Source organism: Vulpes vulpes, chromosome 10 (genome assembly GCF_048418805.1).
Source record: "Vulpes vulpes isolate BD-2025 chromosome 10, VulVul3, whole genome shotgun sequence".
NCBI classification, from domain to species: Eukaryota; Metazoa; Chordata; class Mammalia; order Carnivora; family Canidae; genus Vulpes; species Vulpes vulpes.
The window spans coordinates 44,023,153-44,043,221 of NC_132789.1; the positions used below are offsets into that span (position 1 = coordinate 44,023,153).

The window sequence follows — 20,069 nt, forward strand, 5'->3', positions numbered from 1 at the left end:
GAGAGCAAGTTTCAACACTTGATACAAATTATGAATGAAATCCTGCATCTGTAACCGGGAGCGGGGATGCGCACGGCAGGAGTGGGGGTGCTGGCTGGGCGAGCGCGCCAGCCCACAGCCGCGAAGAGCAGAGCCCGGGCCTGGAAGCTTAGCTTCGGCCCAGCCGGCAGGCCGGCGGCAGCACAGCGTGCCCATCAGGCGGGCTGTGGGGCCACGTGGGCCTCGCTCTCCGCGGAGGCCGCCAGGTGGCCGGAGGATTAAGTGGAGAGGACAGGCCTCCTCCTCTTCGGTGTCCCTGGCTTCGGACGAATCACTGCAACACTTCCTTTCAGGCCAAGGCCTGCCTGGGGCCCAGGACACAGAACGAAGCACACGCACGCCGCCAGCCCACGCAGGGCACTGACGCGATGCACCCACCTCACCTCCTCACCCAAGGGCAGGCAGTCAGGTGAGACCGGGGCCCTGAACCTGGGCCCAGGCCTATTTGGGGAGCACCCTATGAAGAAGTCCACCCCTGAGAGCAGGGACGCAAGGCTCGTCCTGCCCACCGGGCCACCTGCGACGACCTCCCCAGGAAGCAGCCCCAAGCCGGCTCTGCCCTGCCCAGCCACGACGCCCGGCCTGTGTTCCTGGCTTGCAGGAGAAGGTGGAGTACCGGGTTCAAGAAGGCCTAGGTGTGCGCTGGGGCGGGGGGAGGAGCGTCTGTCCAGGGCAGAGGAGAAACAGGCAGCAGTGGCAGAGTCACCATTTATTGCTGTGACCTCGGCTGGTGACAGCCCCTGCTGACACCGGGGCCAGGTGTGTCAGTAGGTCCACCAGGTGCAGGTGCCAGCCTCCCGGACCCCGAAACCCCACTGCGCGGGGGCTCTGCCCAAAGACACGCTTCTGGCAAGGTGGCCACATCTCGCCAGGGAGAGACGGTGCCTCTGCCCTTCACTGCCCCCACGTAAGCCAGGTAACGCCGCGGGCTCCCTTCCACAACCACTCTGTCCTGATCCGTCCGTCCACCGAGCAGCTGGGTGGGCCCCAGGCTCTGCACTGAACCCCGACCCCGTTCCAGGGAGGCAGCGATCCTCCACTCGAGGTCTAGCCCCGGCCCTGGGGCCGAGCTCCGCCCGCACTGCAGGGGCCCTGCCAGGACCTCAGTGTCCCCGATCTGAGCAGGAGGCGGGCCTGCTGGGCGCGGCAGAGCCCCGGCTGCTGCGGCCCTCACGGACTCTTCTGGAAGAGGCGGTGCAGGTTCTGGGCCAGGACGTCAGTCTCCTCGTAGCCCTCACAGCTTTGCTGCCAGCTCTCTGGCACCTGCTCCATCCCATAGTAGGCACCAGCAATGGCCCCGGCCATGGTGGCTATGGTGTCGGTGTCCCCCCCGAGTGAGATGGAATAAATGAGAGTCCTCTGGAGGCTGTTGAAGGCAGAGGGGATCTCGGGGTCAGGCTCCATGCAGCGCAGGAAGCAGTAGATGGCGGTGGGCACAGATTCGAAGGCAGCAATGCCGTTGCCTGTGGGGAAGCCACCGTATGGGGACCCTGCACTCTCCCGCCCCCTAAGTCCCCAGGCTGCTTCTGGCCACGCCCCAAGGCGGTAGGCTCAGGCTGGGCTGTGACGGAGACCACAGGCTCCAGAGTCAGACTACCCAGGTTCAAATCCTGGCTGTCCCTCCTTAGCGTGGGACCAGGAAAGTTCCCTCGTGGCTAAGATTCCGGTTTCTGGGATTGGATTCCTTGGGCAGGGAGGAACAGAGGCAGAGACTCAGGGCGGGTGTGGGGGTGAAACGGGCCACGGGCAGGGCGCCTGTATGGTGCCCAGAACCCAGCACAGGTACCAGCACCCGCTGCCAGAACTCGTGGCCCGTGGCCATCCCCGGGGACATTCACCCGTAAGGCCCAGGAGCGACGGTGGGCGCGGAGGCGCTGTGCCCACAGCCCTGCTGAGGGCTGCACAGGCTGGCTCTGATCACAACAGCCTCGGGCAAGAAGTGAGGGAAAGGGCACCCTCTGGGCTCCTGCATGTCCCCCAGCCCAGGACGAGCCCGGAGGATGACGGGGGAAGGGCTACCCACCTAGCTCAGACACCACCTCCTCCCTGGTCACCGAGTCCTGCTCTAGAAGAGCGCCAATCTTCTTCAGGCGGCTGGAGTAGGGACGCTCCTCCATGCCCAGCCTGTGAGTCAGGGGTGAGGAGTCAGCGAGGTCGGAGGCGGCAGGGGGGACGCAGAGAGGGGGCGCAGGGGGGATGGGATCAGGCTGGTGGCCAGCACAGCTGTCCTGACAAGAAGCCAGAAGGACTAGGCCTGAGCCCTCTCATCTGCTGCTGCCCTAAGGGCCTCGGGGCGGAGTCAAGGCCAAGGGGCTCCTCCCACCCCTCCTAAGAGTCTGCAGTGACAAAAGGGAAGGTTCTGGGGATGGGGGCAATGCCCGAGGACCCCATGCTGCAGGCCTCCCGCGGACACCCAGCTTGCTCCATCCCACATGCTCACTCCCTGGCATCCGAGACGGACTGCGCGTCACTCTCTAGCTCTTCCATGTGGCCCAGGAGCTGCTCGAGGAAGTGCTCACTCGACGACTCCCCCTGCAAAGCCAGGTGCACAGCCAGGGCCTGCAGGATGGCGCCGTTGTAGCCCAGGGAGGAGGCGTGGGTCAGCTGGGCCGACAGCCGGGCAAACTAGGGCAGAGGCAGTGGGGGCAGAGACGTGCTGTCACAGAAGCCGGGCTGCGGGGCGGGGGACGAGGGGGAGGGGGCGGCGGGGAGGTGGGAGCCAGAGGCCAGCCCGCCCGGCCTACCTTCTGCACCTCCTGGACGCTGCTATAGGCCAGGGAGATGCCGGCCACCCGCATGGCGCCCCCGTTGCCGTAGGAGCCCTTCCCGTTGAACTGGGCGCGGGCAGGCTCAAAGACGTCGCGGCACTTGGGGCTCAGCAGCTTCTTGAAGACGGTAATGACCCCGGCGCCGTAACCACGGTCGGGCTCTTTCTTGTACTCCTGAGCAAACCTGGGGGAGCCGGGAGCCGGGAGTGCGGTGGAAAGGGTGCGCATCGAGGCAGGGGGCTCGGGGACCCCAGGGACCTGTCCCAGCAGCCCCAAGGGTGTCAGTGTCCTGCGGAGGGAGGGGGGTCCCAGCACGCACTGCCCCTGCTCTGCCCCCCGCCCCCCGGACGGGCATCCTCACCTGTGAGCCATGTCCACCTCGTCAAAGGCCTCCTTGGCCAGCAGGGACTGCACGAGGGCCCGGGCCATGGCCGTGTCGTCCGTGTAGTACAAGACTTCTGTGGGGAAAAGGGCGGGGGGCGAGCGTGAGACCACACTGCAGGGCTTCCAGGCGGCGGCCTTGGCCTCCTGCTCTTTGTCCGTCTTTTTTAAAAGCAAGCTCTACACGCAGAGTGGGGTGTGACCCCACGACCCCAAGATCGAGTCCCTGCTCCACTGGCTGAGCTGCCCAGGTGCCCCAGTCCCCCGCTTTTCTTTACCTCCTCCGGGATGCCTGCCGTCAGCCCCTCATGGCACCCCACTTCCTGGGATCCAGGCCTGGGGAGCTTCAGCAGCTCTCCACTCCAGGTCACCGACCTGCTGGCTCCCGAAGGAACCTGGTCTTCCCCCATCTGCCTGCGTGACCCTAGCCCTCCTGCACCACCCCCAACCCCCACTGGCCTCTTCGCACAGCCAGAAAATTCTTTTTTTTTTTTTTTGCTAAAGATTGTATTTATTTATTCATGAGAGACAGAGAGAGACAGGCAGAGACACAGGCAGAGGGAGAAGCAGGCTCCCTACAGGGAGCCCGATGTGGGACTCAATCCCGGGACCCCAGGGTCACACCCTGGGCCGAAGGCAGATTCTCCACCGTTGAGCCCCCAGGTACCCCAGAAAATTCTTCCTATAAGCAGACTAGCGATTTCCACATCTCACTCTGCGGCTCCAAACTCAGGTGTCGGCTGCTTTCAGGATTAGGCCGGCCCTGCTGCTCGGCATCCAGAGCCCTTTCCCAACAGGCCCCTCCGTCCTCACCTCCCTCGGATCCCACTACTCCCCTCCACGTCCCCAGAACCAGCCGCACGGACTGCTCCTGGGTGCCTGGGGGTGCAGCCCTGGGCCTTGCGACATGGCAACGGGGCTGAGCCAAGATGTCCGAGGAGGCCGTGGGCCAGCAAGGGCTGCTGGGACTTGGCTTTACTGACGGCAGAGATGCTGCAGAGGCGGCGGCAGCCCTTGGTGGGCCCCACCCCTCCTCTCTGGACTGCAAGCCCCCTTCCCTGCTTTTTCTCTTTCACTCGTGGGAGACTCCCATCCTAGCTTCTTTTTTTTTTATTTTAACTGAAACCACTTTTTAAAAAATTTAAACTCTTCCCATCACGCGCCCTCCTTAGGCCCCGCTCCCACGCCCCCATCCCGGCTTCTCTAGAAGAGGGGTGGACAGGCCTCTAATCCACAGCCTCCCCTTGACCCAGGAGTCCCTGGTCCAGTCCCACCCACACCAGCTCCCTGGTGGACTTGGTTCTTTCTTCCTCCCGCCTCCTGTGCCCTCAACCTCTCCTCGTGTGAAGTAGCACACATTCTCCCTTCTTTGGCCCCTGCACCCTGCTTTGCCCCCGGGGGGCCATTCCTCGGCCATTCTCAGCCGTGACTAGGGCGTGAGGGTTACATCCACTGGCCTCCTGTGTTTGGGGGTGGACAGAGGGCCAGGCCAGGCTGAGGACGGACTGTCCTCCGCTGGCCGCTGAGCTGGGAGCTGCTCGGGCCACCCTGGGGAGGGTCTGCCCGAGGGGGGGGGAACGTGCATCTGAGTAAGGAGAGGAGCTGGGGCTTGAGGACGTGGCTCGAGCCCCGGGATTCAGCTCCACGTAAAGCCACAGTTCCGTCGTCACCGCCATCTCTCTCTGCTTAGCTTGTTCTGCGTGTCCCGCTACTTGCGTCTACAAAGTTCTAAATCACCCATCAACCTAAGACACTTTTCCCTCAACGTGAGAGCAAAGAGGAAATTAAAAGACCATGCCCCCACCTTTCCCTCAACCGAGGCTCCGGTCTCTCTTCCCATCAGGCCAAACCATGCCAACCACATCCCTTCTCTGCGAGCTCCGAGGCCCACCGAAGTCCCACCCCGGGCTTCATCACCCTCCTGAAAACGGCCTTCGGAATGCAGACGGGCCCTCTCCTGCAGCGGACACCAGCGGCCGGGCCTCACCTTCACCTTCTCTCCGCTTTGTGCATCCCCAGACCCCCCCCCCAACTCCTCTCCAACCCTTCCCAGATCCGGCTCCTTTGGCTCCTCGGGTTCTGAGCATCGGCCCCTCCTCCTTCCTGCGGTACCTGCAGAACCACCCCCGCAGACCGAGACCTGGCTGCGCACCTGGCTGCGCACCTGGCTGAGCACCTGGCTGCGCCGCGGAGGGAGCAGCGGGCTCGGGGACAGCGCTGCACAGGCGCGGGTTGGGCTAGAGCAGGCCGCTGCAGGGGAGCCGGCAGGACCACGGGGCAGAGCTGGGCCTCGGAGGGCCAGGTGTCGGCCGGCCAGGTGTGACGCGGCCGGCCAGGTGTGACGCGCGAAGGAATTTGGCTCTATCCTGAGGGTAAAGGAAAATCACGGCAGAGCTGCGGGCGGGGAGGCCGTGTGCGGAGGACGGCCTGGCGGGGCTGACTCGGGAGACCTGGGCCCCGCGGGCAGCGGCGCACTCGGCGGACCCGGCGCCAGGCGCGAGAAGGACGCCCGGGGCCGCTCGCGGGGCTCCGAGGACCGGCTTGCCAGGCCCGGGCCGGCGACCCTGCGGGGCCGGAGGGGCTCGGTCTCAGCCCCGCCCCCGCCCCGCCCCCGCCCCGCCCCCACGTGGCCCGGCCCCGCCCACCTGTCCGCGCGCTCCCGGGCGAGCCCGGGTCCGGCTCCAGGCTCTGGACGTGACGCAGCACTGACGTCAGGGTGACGGTGTCGTGCGCCTCGTACAGGGAGCCCACGCAGTCCCCGAGCAGCGCGCCGGCCAGGCAGCCTCGGAAGCGGGAGAGGGAGCGGGCCGCCCCGGCCCCCGCGCAGCCCGCCGCCGTCATCGCCGCCGCCGCCATCCGCGCCGAGCAGTCGCCACTTCCGGCGCGGCCAGCGCACCCCACGGCACCGCCCCCGCCGCCCCACAGCGCCGCCCCGCGGCCCGGAGCCGCAGCGCCTCCCCCCCCCCCCCCCCGCCCACAGCGCCACCCCCCGGCTCGGAGCCGCAGCGCCACCCCCCGGCCCGGAGCCGCAGCGCCTCCCCCCTGTCCCCCCGCCCACAGCGCCACCCCCCGGCTCGGAGCCGCAGCGCCTCCCCCCTCCCCCCGCCCACAGCGCCACCCCCCGGCCCGGAGCCGCAGCGCCTCCCCCCCTCCCCCCGCCCACAGCGCCACCCCCTGGCCCGGAGCCGCAGCGCCTCCCCCCCTCCCCCCGCCCACAGCGCCACCCCCCGGCTCGGAGCCGCAGCGCCTCCCCCCACCGCCCACAGCGCCACCCCCCGGCCCGGAGCTGCAGCGCCTCCCCCCTCCCCCGCCCACAGCGCCACCCCCCGGCTCGGAGCCGCAGCGCCTCCCCCCACCGCCCACAGCGCCACCCCCCGGCCCGGAGCTGCAGCGCCTCCCCCCTCCCCCCTCCCCCCGCCCACAGCGCCACCCCCCGGCCCGGAGCTGCAGCGCCTCCCCCCTCCCCCCGCCCACAGCGCCACCCCCCGGCCCGGAGCCGCAGCGCCTCCCCCCCTCCCCCCGCCCACAGCGCCACCTCCCGGCTCGGAGCTGCAGCGCCTCCCCCCCTCCCCCCGCCCACAGCACCGCCCCCTGGCCGGGAGCCGCAGCGCCCCCCTCCCCCTGCCCACAGCGCCGCCCTCCCCCGGCCTCATCGAGAGGCTCCAGGGGCGCAGAGCTGCTGAGGGGCGGCGCTGCTGCCCGAGCCCGAGCCGGAGCCCGGGGCCCCTGGGGACGGAGAAGTCATCAGGTTGGGGAGCTCCTAGCTCCTCGCGCGCAGGAGGCGGCACATTTATTAGATGTGACCCCCCCCACCCCCTACCCCGCACTAGACTGTCTCCAGCGGGCAGGTTCTGAGCGGACTCAGGGTGCGGTTCGTGGTGCGGGCGAACGTGTCCACCTGCGGCGCGAACGTCGCGGCCGGCGTGGCCAGCTTGCGGCGGGTGTCCATGCACTTGGCGTCCAGCAGCATGGAGCTGGCCTTGCACGTGAGGTCGGCCTGCAGCCTGGCCAGGTGCCGCTGCAGCGCGTCCAGGGCGTCCCTGGAGAGGAGGCACGGCGTCCCATCAGCCCTGCAGGCCGCGAGGTCGGGGCTGGGGGAGCCAGGAGGCAGCCCGCGTGGGGCAGGGTCTCCCCCCACCCCCACCCCCACCCACCCCCCAGCTTACTGGGCCTGCGCCAGCTTGTGCTTCAGCGCAGCGATGGTTGCCTCTAACTGGTGAACCTCGTCAGTGAGGCCGTGCTGAGCCTGGAGGCCGGGTGGGGAGGCCGGGTCAGCGCAGTCCCTGTGCCTCCGGCACTGCCCGTCGCCAGCACCCAGCACCCGGGCTCCTGCCGGCAGCAGGTGCAGGGGGAGTGACCTGAGGACGCGAGCCAGGGGGTCCCCGCGCACCTGGTCCCGGCACAGCTCCACGTTGGGCCGGCGAGTCCGGGACTCTAGCCGGGTGTGGCATAGCTTCAGGTTCTGGAACTTTCTGCGCAGATCGTTCTCCAGGTGCCGGATGTCCTCCTGCAGCTCGGAGATCTCCTCCAAGGTCTGCGGGGACAGAGGCACCGGTCGCCCCCCCCAATCCCCAACGTGGCAGCCCGCCCGGCCCGGGACTCCGCAGACTGGGCTCACGTTCTTCTCCTGCCACCTGAGCTCGCCGTACACTCTCTCCATCTCCCGCAGCCGCTTCCTGAAGGCGAATTCTGTGGCCACCCTCTGGGCTTCGAGCTCATTGTTGGTCTGGAGAATGGGGTGGGCGGCCCAGCGGAGGGTGTGAGCCAGGGCCACCCCAGGAATGGCCCGCGCTGGGGCAGGGGGCCCACGGGGGACCCGGGAGTCACCTGGGAGATAGTTAGGGCCATGGCCTCCCGCAGCTCCACCGCTGCTTTCATCTCAGCCTCCGCCCGGCTCCTGTTCAACTGGCTAAAGCCGTCCCACTGCTGGAGAGTGGAGGAGCTGCAGGGTGGGGGGGGACGCGGTCAGGGCCCAGGAGGCCGGCAGGACACGGCCACGGCCCCCAGGCTTCTTACCCGTCGGGGACACGGGTGGGATCGACCTTCAGGGTGACGTTGGGGGACATGAGACTGAGGGACAGGCAGCCTCGGTCGATGTCCAGAGTCTCTACCTTGTCCCGGTGGTCAGCGCTGAGCTGCTGGCGGGCTTCCTGCAGGAGGCTGGGGACGCAGGGGTGGCACGCAGCGTGGGGACACTACCCCCAGCCGGGCGCCCTGGACGCAGCCGTGCTCGCCCCGCTCCCACAGACACATTCCCGGGAAGGGACACAGGGGAGGTGGCAGGTGGGGGCAGGCGGGGGCAGGTGGCCCAGGGGCGCCCGGGCAGTGGGGCCTGTGCCCTCCGTGCAGGCCGTGACCCGGGCCGGGATCGAGTCCCCCGCGGGCTCCCCACGAGAGGCCTGCTTCTCTCTCTGCCTGGCTCTCTGCCTCGCTCCGTGTCTCATGAACAACTAAATAAACCAAGGAGCACAAACAGACAACGGTGGCCTAATGCAGGGTCTGGGCAGCATTCTGAGCCTGCGACTAGGCTGTGGGACAAGCGCCACCATCGGGTTTGGGCTCTGGGCAGAGCGGGGTCAGGAGGAGCCTGAGAGCCAGTTGCTTGTTGTCCACAATACACGTGTCGCCCGTGAGACCCGCAGCCTGGGGCTCCTGGGGCGCAGGGGGTTGGGAGTCTGACTCGATTTCACTCGGGTCCCGATCTGACGGGCTCCTCGCTCAGCGCGGAGTCGGCTCGCCCCTCTCCCCCTGCTCCTGCACCTGCGCGTGCGCGCGCTCTCTCTCTCTAATAAATAGACTTGAAAATCTTAAAAAAAAAGAAAAAAATGACAAGCAAGCCTTCAAGTGCAGGTGAACGCGGCCAAGAGGGCTGCCCCTTACCAGAGCTTCTCGAAGGCCTGGCTAATCCTCTGCTGCAGAGCCTTCTTGGTGGCATCAATGACCTCCACCTCTTTGTGCAGCTCTTCCTCCACCGGATCCTTCACCACATCAATGTCGCGCCGACTGTCCCTCAAGGTCAGGCACTCGACTGCGACATCCAGAGGCAGGTTCTTGGCCTGCAGGTTTTGCTCTGCGGATTCTTTCATCTAGAAAAGAGAGGGCCGGGGACACTGGTGGGGCCATCCCCGGGGAAGCAGCCCAGCCCCGCCTTAGCAGAGGGCCGTGGAGTGACTCGATGGATGCGCCCCCCCAGGTCCCCGTGCAGGGGGGAGGCGGGGAGGTGCTGGCGGCTGGGTCTCCAGCCCGGACTCCCTGCCTGTGTCAGGGCATCGATCTCCGCGTCCAAATCCGTCAGACACTTGTCCAGCGTCTCCTTCCAGCGGTTGATGCTGTCGATCCTCTCTGCCAGCCGAGTCCTGTTGTCATGTTCGTCCCAAATGGTCTGGGAGAGACAAAGCCGGAAAAAGAGAGTGCTGCGGGGCACGGGCCTTTCCCCCCCACCGCGCCACAACCCCCGGCCCCTGGCCTCCAACCTGGTTGCTGGTCTCATTGCGGAGGACCCGGGCCTCCTGGCGGATCTGGTGCGAAGCCTGTCGCTGTTGCTCAGCGTTGGTGGCCAGCAGGTGGCTGTTGGTGTGCCAGTCTGGCAACCGGAACCGTTGACTGGGCTTGAAGCTCGGTGTGGCCATCGCGCGGGGGCCAAGGGACAGGGCACGGTCACAAAAGGCGGCAGGAGAGGGAACACGGGGCTGCAGGCCGCCCCTCAGGAGATGCTCACCTGCGGTCCGCCCCCTTCCTGCAGGCCCCGGGGGCACAGCCTGGCCTTGCTCCTGTGTGGGAGCAGCAGTGCTCCGGAGCCCACCTGCAGGTGCTGGCCGGGGTGAAAGGGGACGATCGATGGGCTCCCTCCGGATGTGAGTGTGAGTGTGTGAGTGTGTGTGAGTGTGTCCAAGCCCTTAGTGGGGCTGGGGGCGTGCCGGGCAAAATGGCCCAGTCGGCACTCCTCCTTGCAGCGACCAAGTCTTGCTGCAGGTTCCCTGCTTCGGGCAGACCCTGGGGCTGGAGGCGGAGCCACTTCTCCCTCCGGGAAGGGGACGCGCATTGGCCCGGGGGTGGGCGGTGGGGGCTGAATCCGACCCCATCTGCCCCCCAGGAGGGCGGGCGGCTGTGTGCGGGTCCCCCCTGGCAGGAGCAGGGCGTCCTCTCCGTCCGCGGGGTCACCGCCCTGGGTGAGGGTCAGCCAGGGCGGGGAGGGGGAGGGAGGGGGGAGGGACCCGCCGCCCCTCCGCTCTTGTCTCACCTGAGCCCGGTGTCCAGCGTCCCCAGCGCCGTGTTGGGCGTCCCGGTTGCCAGGCAACCCCCCCCCCCTCCCCGCAGGCTTCAGTTGGACACGCGCATGTCGGGGCTCGCGGCCGCTCCGTTGACACGGTGCACATTTGTGCTTTGATATCAGTTGTGCTTCGACACGGTATAAAAAGAAAAATTGCAAAAAAAAAAAAAAATAGTGCATAGAAAAAGTACCCCCCGCCCGGGGTCACGCCTTGCAGGTCTCCTTCCAGAAACTACGGCAGAGCCCGCATCCTGCCCTGGACGCAGAGGGCCTTGGGAGAGGCCGCAGCCCCAGGGGCGGGGAGGAGGGTTGGGGGGTAGGGGGATGGGGGATGGGAGTGGGGGGATGGGGGGGTCAGGAGCAAAGCTCAAGATCCAGCCTTTTTCTTTGTCTTGTTTTAGGTTTTTTATCTTAATGCCTCTAGGGTTCACGTGCAGAGCGCTCTTAGTTTCAGGTGTAGGATATAGTGACTCAATGAGTCCATACATCACCAAATCCAACCTTTTTTTTTAAGATTTTATTTATTCATGACACACACACACACACACACACACACACACACACACACACAGGCAGAGACACAGGAGGAGGGAGAAACAGGCTCCATGCAGGGAGCCCAGCATGGGATTGGATCCCAGGTCTCCAGGACCACACCCTGGGCCGAAGGGAGACACTTAACCGCTGAGCCAGCCATCCAGGAGTCCCAGGAAACTTTTATTTTAATTAATTAATTAATTAATTATTCATGATAGAGAGAGTCAGAGACACAGGCAGAGGGAGAAGAAGGCTCCATGCCAGGAGCCCGATGTGGGACTCGATCCTGAGACTCCAGGATCGCACCCTGGGCCAAAGGCAGGTGCCAAACCGCTGAGCCACCCAGGGATCCCCCGAAACTTTTGTTTTTTATATATATTTTTTTATTTTTTTAAAGATTTTATTTATTTATTTTTTATTTATTCATGAGAGACACAGAGTGAGCGAGAGAGAGGCAGAGACACAGGCACAGGGAGAAGCAGGCTCCATGCAGGGAAGCTGATGCAGGACTCGATCCCAGGACCCCAGGATCAGGCCCTGAGCTGAAGGCGGCACTAAACCACTGAGCCCTCCCCAGGCTGCCCCAGGAAACTTATTTTTAACAAACGCTTGCGGGCAGCCTTAGCTCTGTATTCAGTGATTGTGATGACGTCTGGTCATCTGGTGGACTTTTCTAGAAAGAGCCCCATTTGCTCATGGGGATCCCTGAATGGGACACACATCTGTCTGAGCAGCGGCTTACACTTCAGTTTCCGGCAGAAATGCACATCGTTTGAGCGTTCAAGGTGCACTACCGTGGGGGTTGTGCCCTCGATGAAGCGGTCACTCCTCGCACGACCGTGGAGCATAAGGCAGGGGATGAGCTTGCCTGGCGTGAGTCTGGCCGGGTAGGCTTGAATCTACGAACCCCATCAGCATTCTCATGGCTTGTAAGGGATACTAGAGGTCTAGACCATGAAGCAAGACTTTTTTTTTTTTTTAAGATTTTATTTATTTATTCATGAGAGACAGAGAGAGAGAGAGGCAGAGACACAGACAGAGGGAGAAGCAGGCTCCATGCAGGGAGCCTGACGTGGGCCTCAATCCCGGGTCTCCAGGATCACGCCCTGGGCTGAAGGCGGCGCCAAACCGCTGAGCCACCCGGACTGCCTGAAGCAAGACGTTTTAAAAAAAGATTTTATTTATTTATTTGAGAGAGAGCCTGAGCATGAGCAGGACGGAGGGGTGGAGGCAGAGGCGGGAGCAGACGCCCCGCTGAGCAGCGAGCCCAGTGCGGGCCTTGAACCCAGGACCGGGGATCACAACCTGAGCCCCAAGCAGACGCTTAATGGACTGAGCCACCCAGGCGCCCAAAGCGAGACATTTTTTAAACTGGGGGGGAGGGGGGGAGGGGAGAAAGAAAAAGAGAAAACCTCGAGAGAGAAGAAATTGAACTGACAACTTTTCTTTTTCTTAAGTGATTGAGATTCAGCCCAGGGAGAGCGCAGGGCCTTGGCAGCAACAAGCCATTTTCTTTCAAAATCTGTGAAGTGTGATAATATGTATCTTCTCTGTTCTCAGTTTCCTCCCCGCAGGAAGTGTCAGATGATCTAATTTGGTGAGTTCCACGATCGGGCTCCTGATCGGGCTCCTCCGAGAGGCACGACTTGTGTCCAACGGGCCGAGGCCGAGAAGGCCTTGGCCTGCAGGTTGGTGGCTGGGCTCGGGCCATGGTGACCTGGCGCCCGCAGGGGGACCGCCACCCAGCGCCCCTGCAGGTGGCCTTGGACGCTGGCTCCGGGTGTCCCGATCCGCCATGTAGACTGACCCCCAGCCCTGACGGTCGCTCCCCCTGACCGGTAATTTCCTGGTCCCTGGAGAGACTTCACGTAAATTAGTTTTTCTTCTGCTTCCTACTTTTTTCAAGTGGCCAATCTCTGACAAAACGGCAGTTCCCATTTTAGAGTTGACTTGAGGTTGCTTTCTATTTAATTTTTTTTAAGATTTATTTATTTATTCATGTTAGACATAGAGAGAGAGGCAGAGACCCAGGCCGAGGGAGAAGCAGGTGCCCCGCGGGGAGGGGACTCGATCTCGGGACCCTGGGGTCATGACCTGGGTCAAAGGCAGACCCTCAACCGCTGAGCCACCCAGGGGCCCGTTTTCCATTTAATTTAAACCTCACAGGAAAATGGGCGTAAAGACAATTCACAGGATGAGCGATTATTTCGTTCCTCCTTTTCTATTTAGCAGCGTGTGAAAAATCAGTTGTTTCCAATATGCAGAAATACCAAACTGAACATCCTAAATAAAAGCTGTTCTATTTCAGCCTTTCTTCCCTTCTAAGCGGAAAAACAAAGTACAAATGTGAAGACAATTTTTTTTCCCTTTTCGGTCTTCGTGGTCTTGCACGGATAATCACAGTGAAGTCCTCGATGGCCGATGTGCAGGGCACGTGGGGGCGAAGACCCCAGTCGAGGTCTCTAGTGCAGGCCTGGCCTTCCCTCCGGGAACCGCAGTTTTAGAAATGTGACAGCCGTGCTTGTGAACATGTTTTTTCAAGCAACGACAACTTGGTGTCACATGAAGATTTTGCTTTAAATTGGACCTGGCTTTGGCTAAGCACAGTTGAGTAACCGTCCTCCGAAGTCTGGTGGAAGATCTCGAGGTTTTATGTAAGAGTTGTTTGCCAGCAGGGCTGGGTACTGTTGTCCCAGAGTAAAGTACTTTTTTTTTCTTCTTAAAGTAAGCTCTATGTCCAACGTGGGGCGTGAACCAGAGTTAGGTGCTCTACGTACAGCCTGAGCTAGTCAGGGACCCCCTGTCTTTTTTCTTTTCCTTTTTTTTTTACCCAAAGTGGTGGAAATACTTGATCTCTCTCACGCTGGCTATCTTTTTTTTTTTTTTTTTTTAAATTCATTTATGATAGTCACACACAGAGAGAGAGAGGGGCAGAGACACAGGCAGAGGGAAAAGCAGGCTCCATGCACCGGGAGCCCGACGTGGGATTTGATCCCGGGTCTCCAGGATCGTGCCCTGGGCCAAAGGCAGGTGCCAAACCGCTGTGCCACCCAGGGATCCCCTCACACTGGGTATCTTTTTCTTCCTTTGTACATATTCTCCAAAAGGACCTGCTTGACTCTGGCCTTTTTTCCAGTTTATTTTCAGCTGGTCTTGCACTTGTGGGTTTTGCACAGCACGGTAGTCAAGTGGCTGCTGCTCCCAGCACATTTGCCCTGGAGGTTGAAACAATTTTTGTCCCCCCTCCCCCTTGATTTTTCTCTTATCTTCAGAGGCTACTCTTCTTGCATAAGAAAGACAAACCTTTCAGTTAAAATGAATGGAAAGAAAAAAAATAATAAAATGAATGGAAAGTAGCTTGCCGTATTCAAAGTAAAATGTTAGGTTTTTAATGCAGATTTTCAAATATCTAAAGGGACTTAACATAGACACTAGTCATAGTTTTGTATTAAAGGTTTAGACAGCACCTCCTACTAGATTTTGAAAAATACTATTCAAAGGGATACCACCGATGGCAAACTTTTGTAATCTAAAATCTTTATGAAAGTACAAAAATAAATTAGAAAAATTAGACTCGGGATCCCTGGGTGGCGCAGCGGTTTGGCGCCTGCCTTTGGCCCAGGGCGCGATCCTGGAGACCCGGGATCGAATCCCACGTCGGGCTCCCGGTGCATGGAGCCTGCTTCTCCCTCTGCCTGTGTCTCTGCCTCTCTCTCTCTCTCTCTCTCTCTCTGTGACTATAAAAATTAAAAAAAAAATAATTAAAAAAAAAAAGAAAACTTAGACTCGTAAAACAAAATATGTAAAGATGGTTATACAACCTTAATGTTACATTTGCATAAAATACGAAGAACATTTTGAATTATGTGTGAACGATGGTGGTTACTGAAATCCTGTCTGGGGCAGCAGCAGAACTATTCCTATGGTCCTACCTGGGGTACCAAAAAAACCCCAAAACCCTTCCTATGGTTTGTTTTTGGTATTGGTTTTTTGCAAGAGAATGTGCATTTAGCAAGATATGAGTGATACTGTATGTTTAGCAGTTTCAAGTACTTTGGGCTATTTCTAAATCACTTAGTAAAAAAGTCTGTTAACGGTTTTGTTTCAGTTGAGAATCAGATGTCATGTTAGGCTTCGTGATCCTAAGCCTCTAATGTGTCAGTTTTGTTTACAAACACTTTTTGAATCCAAGCATTATTCTTACCAGGAACTACTTTCTTTCTTTCTTTCTTTCTTTCTTTCTTTCTTTCTTTCTTTCTTTCTTTCTTTCTTTCTTATTTTTTAAAGACTCTATTTATTAATGAGAGACACACACACAGAGAGAGGCAGAGACATAGGCAGAGAGAGAAGCAGGCTCCATGCAGGGAGCCCGATGTGGGACTCGATCCCAGGACCCCAGGACACACCCTGGGCAGAAGGCAGGCACTAAACCGCTGAGCCATCCAGGGATCCCCAGGAACTATTTTAGTAGAGACAAATATGAGAAAAGTGCTGCTCTATAAAAGCATTGCAAAGATCTTTATAAAACTGTGGAGATTGTAGAAGTAACAAAAGTGATGGAAGGTAGGCAAAGAATCATCTTCCTCCTGCAGGTAAGACTAAAGTTTGTCCCTTTATTTATTTGTTTATTTTAAATAAATTTATTTTTTATTGGTGTTCAATTTGCCAACATATAGAATAACACCCAGTGCTCATCCCATCAAGTGCCCCCCTAAGTACCCGTCACCCAGTCACCCCCTAGATTTGTCCTCTTTAATGATAAAGACTCCCCACCCACCTCCCCTAGATTTGTCCTCTTTAATGATAAAAACAGCAAATATGGTAAAAATGATCACATCCTTTCCTGGCATTGACCGATAAATTTTTCTTTTAAGATTTTATTTATTTATTCATGAGAGATGGGGTCGGGGGGGTGGCGGCAGACACAGGCAGAGGGAGAAGCAGGCTCCATGCAGGGAGCCCGATGGGGACTCGATCCCAGGACTCCAGGATCACGCCCTGGGCCGAAGGCAGGTGCCAAACCACTGAGCCCCCCAGGGATCCCTTGACCGATAAATCTTAATTTTCTAAAAGCCTCTGCAAGGTACGCAGGTCTCAACAGCCAAGAGGAATCTGTCAAATGATCGGGCAACACGGAAACCACGAGAACTGAGAGCTCGAGAGGCGTGGGCCGCGGAACTCTCCTTTGGGTGGCTCCTGGCTCCTGCGCTTAGACGTGGGGCCCTGAGGACCCTTTTCTACGAAGAAAGCTTCAAGCCGCTGAGCCCAGTGGAACTGGTTTATTCTATCCGTTTGGAGCCTTCGTAACCGTCAGAGCAGTGGGCTGTGGGCCTGCACCTGCTTCTTCCTACCCTTGCCCGTGTTGTGGGAAAGCCTCTGATTTTTCAGAGCATGGTCTCGGAGTCCTTGTTGTACCAGTTTCCCCCATTGACCTGTATGCACTTGGGTATAATTATTGATTTTTTGCAATTTTTCAATACCAGCGTAGTTACTGGGCAGAGGCTGACATTAGGGTGGATTCTCTTCAATTGATCGTCAAACTGATCAACTGACACCTTAGAGTTAAAAACCCACCACCCACCAGCATCTGATGGTCAGCCAACTAGTTCTTCTTGGTGTTGGTGACAAGATCACAAAGTGTACCGTTGAGGTCGTACAGAGTCTGGGGACGTGTCCCCGGGAGAAGGCTGGGTGGGGAATACACGTTAGGAGGAAAGGATTTTCTGGAAGACAAATAGGCTCAGTGGAAATTATGAAGGGACAAGCCTTTCTTCTTTTCAAAGCTCCGTGCTCACCACGGGGGTCAAACTCATGACCTCCAGCTCAGGAGCTGCGTGACGGCCTCCGAGTAGTGAGCTGTCCCCAGGGGAGGAGCACATCCTCAAAGGGACGCTCTCATTTCCTGTCCCAACAGCCCTACTAGTGTCTCCTTTTAATGGAGGAAACTGAGCCTTAGAAGCACCAAGGAACTTGCCTGGGGGGCTGGGGTGGCGGGGGGTCACGCAGTCAGGGTTCGGGGCAGGACTGTGTGACTGTGCAGGTGTTGATCGTGGCCACCGCACAGGTCGCCTCCCTGTACCTGAGCCAGAGGAGCTGTAAGGATGACCAGACACACAGTTTGGAGCAAAGCTTTTCTTTTTATTGCAATTATTAGTGAAATTTACACTTCAAACTGAAGCTAAGCAACACTAAAACTATGATCATCATTATTTTTTTTTTTAAATTAAGGATTAAAAACAAATACAACACAGAACCCTTCCAATGTGCAGAACGGCAGAAAGAGAGGAGTGGTTCTGTCACGGGGCATTTTAGTGACAGTTTGGCTCAAGAAGAATTATGACAATTTCTTTAACAGAAAATATTGTAAGTGACCGAACTGCTTAAAAAGCATCTTCTTCAAGCTTCTCAATCTCAACCATAAGTATTTTGTAGTCATATTTTTTTTGGTGGGGGGGGAAGGTAACTGTTAACTGAAAGTAGAAAATTTGCTACCAAACTTTAATTACCGAAAAAAGCACTTTTGTTTAAAAACTTTATTTGCCTTCTGCTCATCATGATTATAGTATTCAAGGAATTAAAATGACAACCAAACCCGAAGCCTGGCCCCCAAGTACACAGTGATAGGATCCGGCGTTTGGTGTTTCCGATTACACACCGATTACATAAATCGTAGTCCGCTCCCACCTCCACTTCCCTCTTAATAAAACGTGGCCGTCACGTTGCGTATTGTTCAGCGTCTTCTCTGGTCTTAGAGCATGTTACAGATTTAGACCCCATTGTTTGAACTGGTGTTAACTGTGTAACCAAACATTAACAAAGAAAGGCTTATAAACATTTTTGAAATTCTGCAGTCTTTGTATTAGGACAGTAAGTTGTTATTTATGAAAAGCCAACAAAAAAATCTAAGGCCAGACCAGGTGTAAGACAGGATGGGGAAGAGGAGGAAGGTGGTTTGAGAGAGTCCATCATTTTCCCATGCTGGACCTTGGTTTCAGCAGAAATATTTGGCAAGAATAGTTAGTGTGGAAAAGGAGGATGGAGAGAGAGGTTACTCTGATTTTGTGTAATCATTCAGTTTCAAAACATACTGATATCAACCCCCAAAAATAGTTCACATCATCTGTAATACAAATAGGCACACATGGTCAAGATGGTTAAAAAGTAAAATTTAAAAGGCTATTTGTCCATCTGCAGGACATTTGCAGGTGGTCCCACCCTCCCCACATGTCCTATATTTATTTACATCTTACTTTTTCAGAAAAGCCCCCTTTAAAAAGAGTGCTATTTCCTTCTCCATTACTTAGGGTTTAAAAAAAGCAGCAATTATCTGAAGTGGGAGCAGTTAGCAACGCTTTAAGGGTGTGCATTTGTGTGTGATATAAATGTTCTCTAGAGTGAGTTGTCAGATTACACTGGGATGGTTATATTACAATTTTAGTCCCCCAAACACGAAAGAAACACATTATTTTTTTTTCTATATAAATTTATGTAATACACAGTGTTATAAACATAGTTTATACACACACGCCCCCCACACACCCCCACCGCTTCCCACGGCCTACGGACGCATCCATATACTAGGCTGCAAGAACGATCTTCACTCACAAGATGCAGTAATACTTTTATGGGTGTCCCCGTAACTGAGAAGACACGAAAGCGACGCGTTAGGGCACAAATTGCTTCATTGCCAGTATTCCTGATGTACCCGTGTCCTCAGCTGTGTCACTCAGCGAGGCGGACTTTGCGTTCATTTTCTAAGCCCGGATCCCCCCAACTTTTCCCTTTCGGTACCTGTAATTCTCATTATCCTATAAAACTGAGCTGGTACCCCCGATGCTAGTGAAGAGCTGGGAAAGCGCCACAACGAGGCGAGGTCAACACCTACCGGTTAGGGTAAGAGTTGAAGCGTCCACACCCTGTGCACCTGAAATGCATTTTTTCCCCCTTAACAAACGAAAAAGCAAACAAAACCCCCCAAGCTTGTCTGTTGCAAAAAAGGAATTGCCTACGCAACCTGCGGTCATGTGCCCTTTATTACTTCCTAGAATCAGGAGCCCCTTCCCTCCCGAAACCCGGTAGAAACCCGGTCGGCCTGTCTCAGTCTAAGTGTGTTGGGGGGGGGGGGGGAGTGCCGAGGAGGGCCAGAGGGCCAGACGCCGCCGCAGAGCCCGCAGAGGCTCGAGAAGGAATTAGGATGAAGGAGACCTTTCTCCTGAGGCTGAACTCCTACGGACACGGTGGTTAGAGAGGAAGGCTCGAGTGCCAGCGAGTGAGACGCTCCCCCTCCCTCTTACAGACCAGGCCCCCCCGCAGGTGCCCAGGCCCGACAGGCCCCGCCCGAAGGCCCAGGCAGAGTGACCTGATCATCTGATGGTTTTACTACATTAATCTAACTCAAGATACAATCGTACCTGCCATAGCACCACGACAAGGAGTTTGGTTTTAGAAGGGATACTTCTGCCCAGGACTATTAGAGGAAAACTCAGCCCGGGCATGTGGCGGGGAGCAGCAGACAGGGTCCGCGTGCAAGTGCACAGGCGCCAGGACTGATAGGATGACCCACGGCCGTGACCGACATCGGCTGGAGGCCAAGCGGAGGCGAGCCCCTCGCTGCTGGGTGCCCCTGGCTCCGGAGAACCCGAGCACGGGCACAAGCGTCCCCCGATCCTTACAACTCGGTGAGGTAGGTGAGGGCGGGCATGATCACGACCCTCGTACGGGGGGAACGAGGCCGGAGAGACCGAGGGGCTCGCCCTACACTCCAGCCCCCTTTCTGCTCTCAAAGGCAACACGTCCCTCAACAGTCTTTTCCTAGTGGCGACCCTCTAGAGAGTTCTTGCATTCCAAAATAGCTTCTACTTTCTCCCTTACAGCCCAGGCTTGACTACGAATTGGGTTGAGTTAAAACTTTTTTTTTTTTTATATATATGGAACTGTGTGCGCACCAGGAGGCCTATGGGAGAGATGCATCCATGTAACTGAACTCTGAACAAATCAACACGTAAATTAGGAGTAGAGTCTTAAGTGTTCGTTGAATATAATTTTGATATGTTTAAGAAGCCGTGTCAGAATAAAAA

General features: G+C 58.1%; 2 protein-coding genes across 3 annotated transcripts; both read right to left on the minus strand.

Moving 5' to 3' along the window:
• Window positions 1–733: 733 nt before the first annotated feature.
• Window positions 734–6,091, minus strand: ADPRS (ADP-ribosylserine hydrolase). The gene is made up of 6 exons (XM_072723848.1): window positions 5,834–6,091; window positions 3,169–3,265; window positions 2,784–2,991; window positions 2,480–2,664; window positions 2,063–2,163; window positions 734–1,502 (listed from the first exon to the last, which is right to left on the minus strand). The coding sequence occupies exons 1-6, from the start codon at window positions 6,042–6,044 to the stop codon at window positions 1,210–1,212; spliced, it is 1,095 nt and encodes a 364-aa protein (XP_072579949.1). The 5' UTR covers window positions 6,045–6,091; the 3' UTR covers window positions 734–1,209.
• Window positions 6,092–6,932: 841 nt separating this feature from the next.
• Window positions 6,933–10,567, minus strand: TEKT2 (tektin 2). 2 transcript variants are annotated; one of them, XM_072723849.1, is made up of 10 exons: window positions 10,429–10,567; window positions 9,662–9,999; window positions 9,445–9,570; window positions 9,069–9,274; window positions 8,205–8,348; window positions 8,016–8,130; window positions 7,807–7,914; window positions 7,579–7,722; window positions 7,355–7,434; window positions 6,933–7,228 (listed from the first exon to the last, which is right to left on the minus strand). In XM_072723849.1, the coding sequence occupies exons 1-10, from the start codon at window positions 10,562–10,564 to the stop codon at window positions 7,015–7,017; spliced, it is 1,611 nt and encodes a 536-aa protein (XP_072579950.1). In that variant the 5' UTR covers window positions 10,565–10,567; the 3' UTR covers window positions 6,933–7,014. The 2 variants fall into 2 exon arrangements, with proteins under 2 accessions (XP_072579950.1, XP_025847538.1); XM_025991753.2 differs by lacking the exon at window positions 10,429–10,567 and having other exon boundaries at window positions 9,662–10,082.
• Between the last annotated feature and the right edge of the window lie 9,502 nt (window positions 10,568–20,069).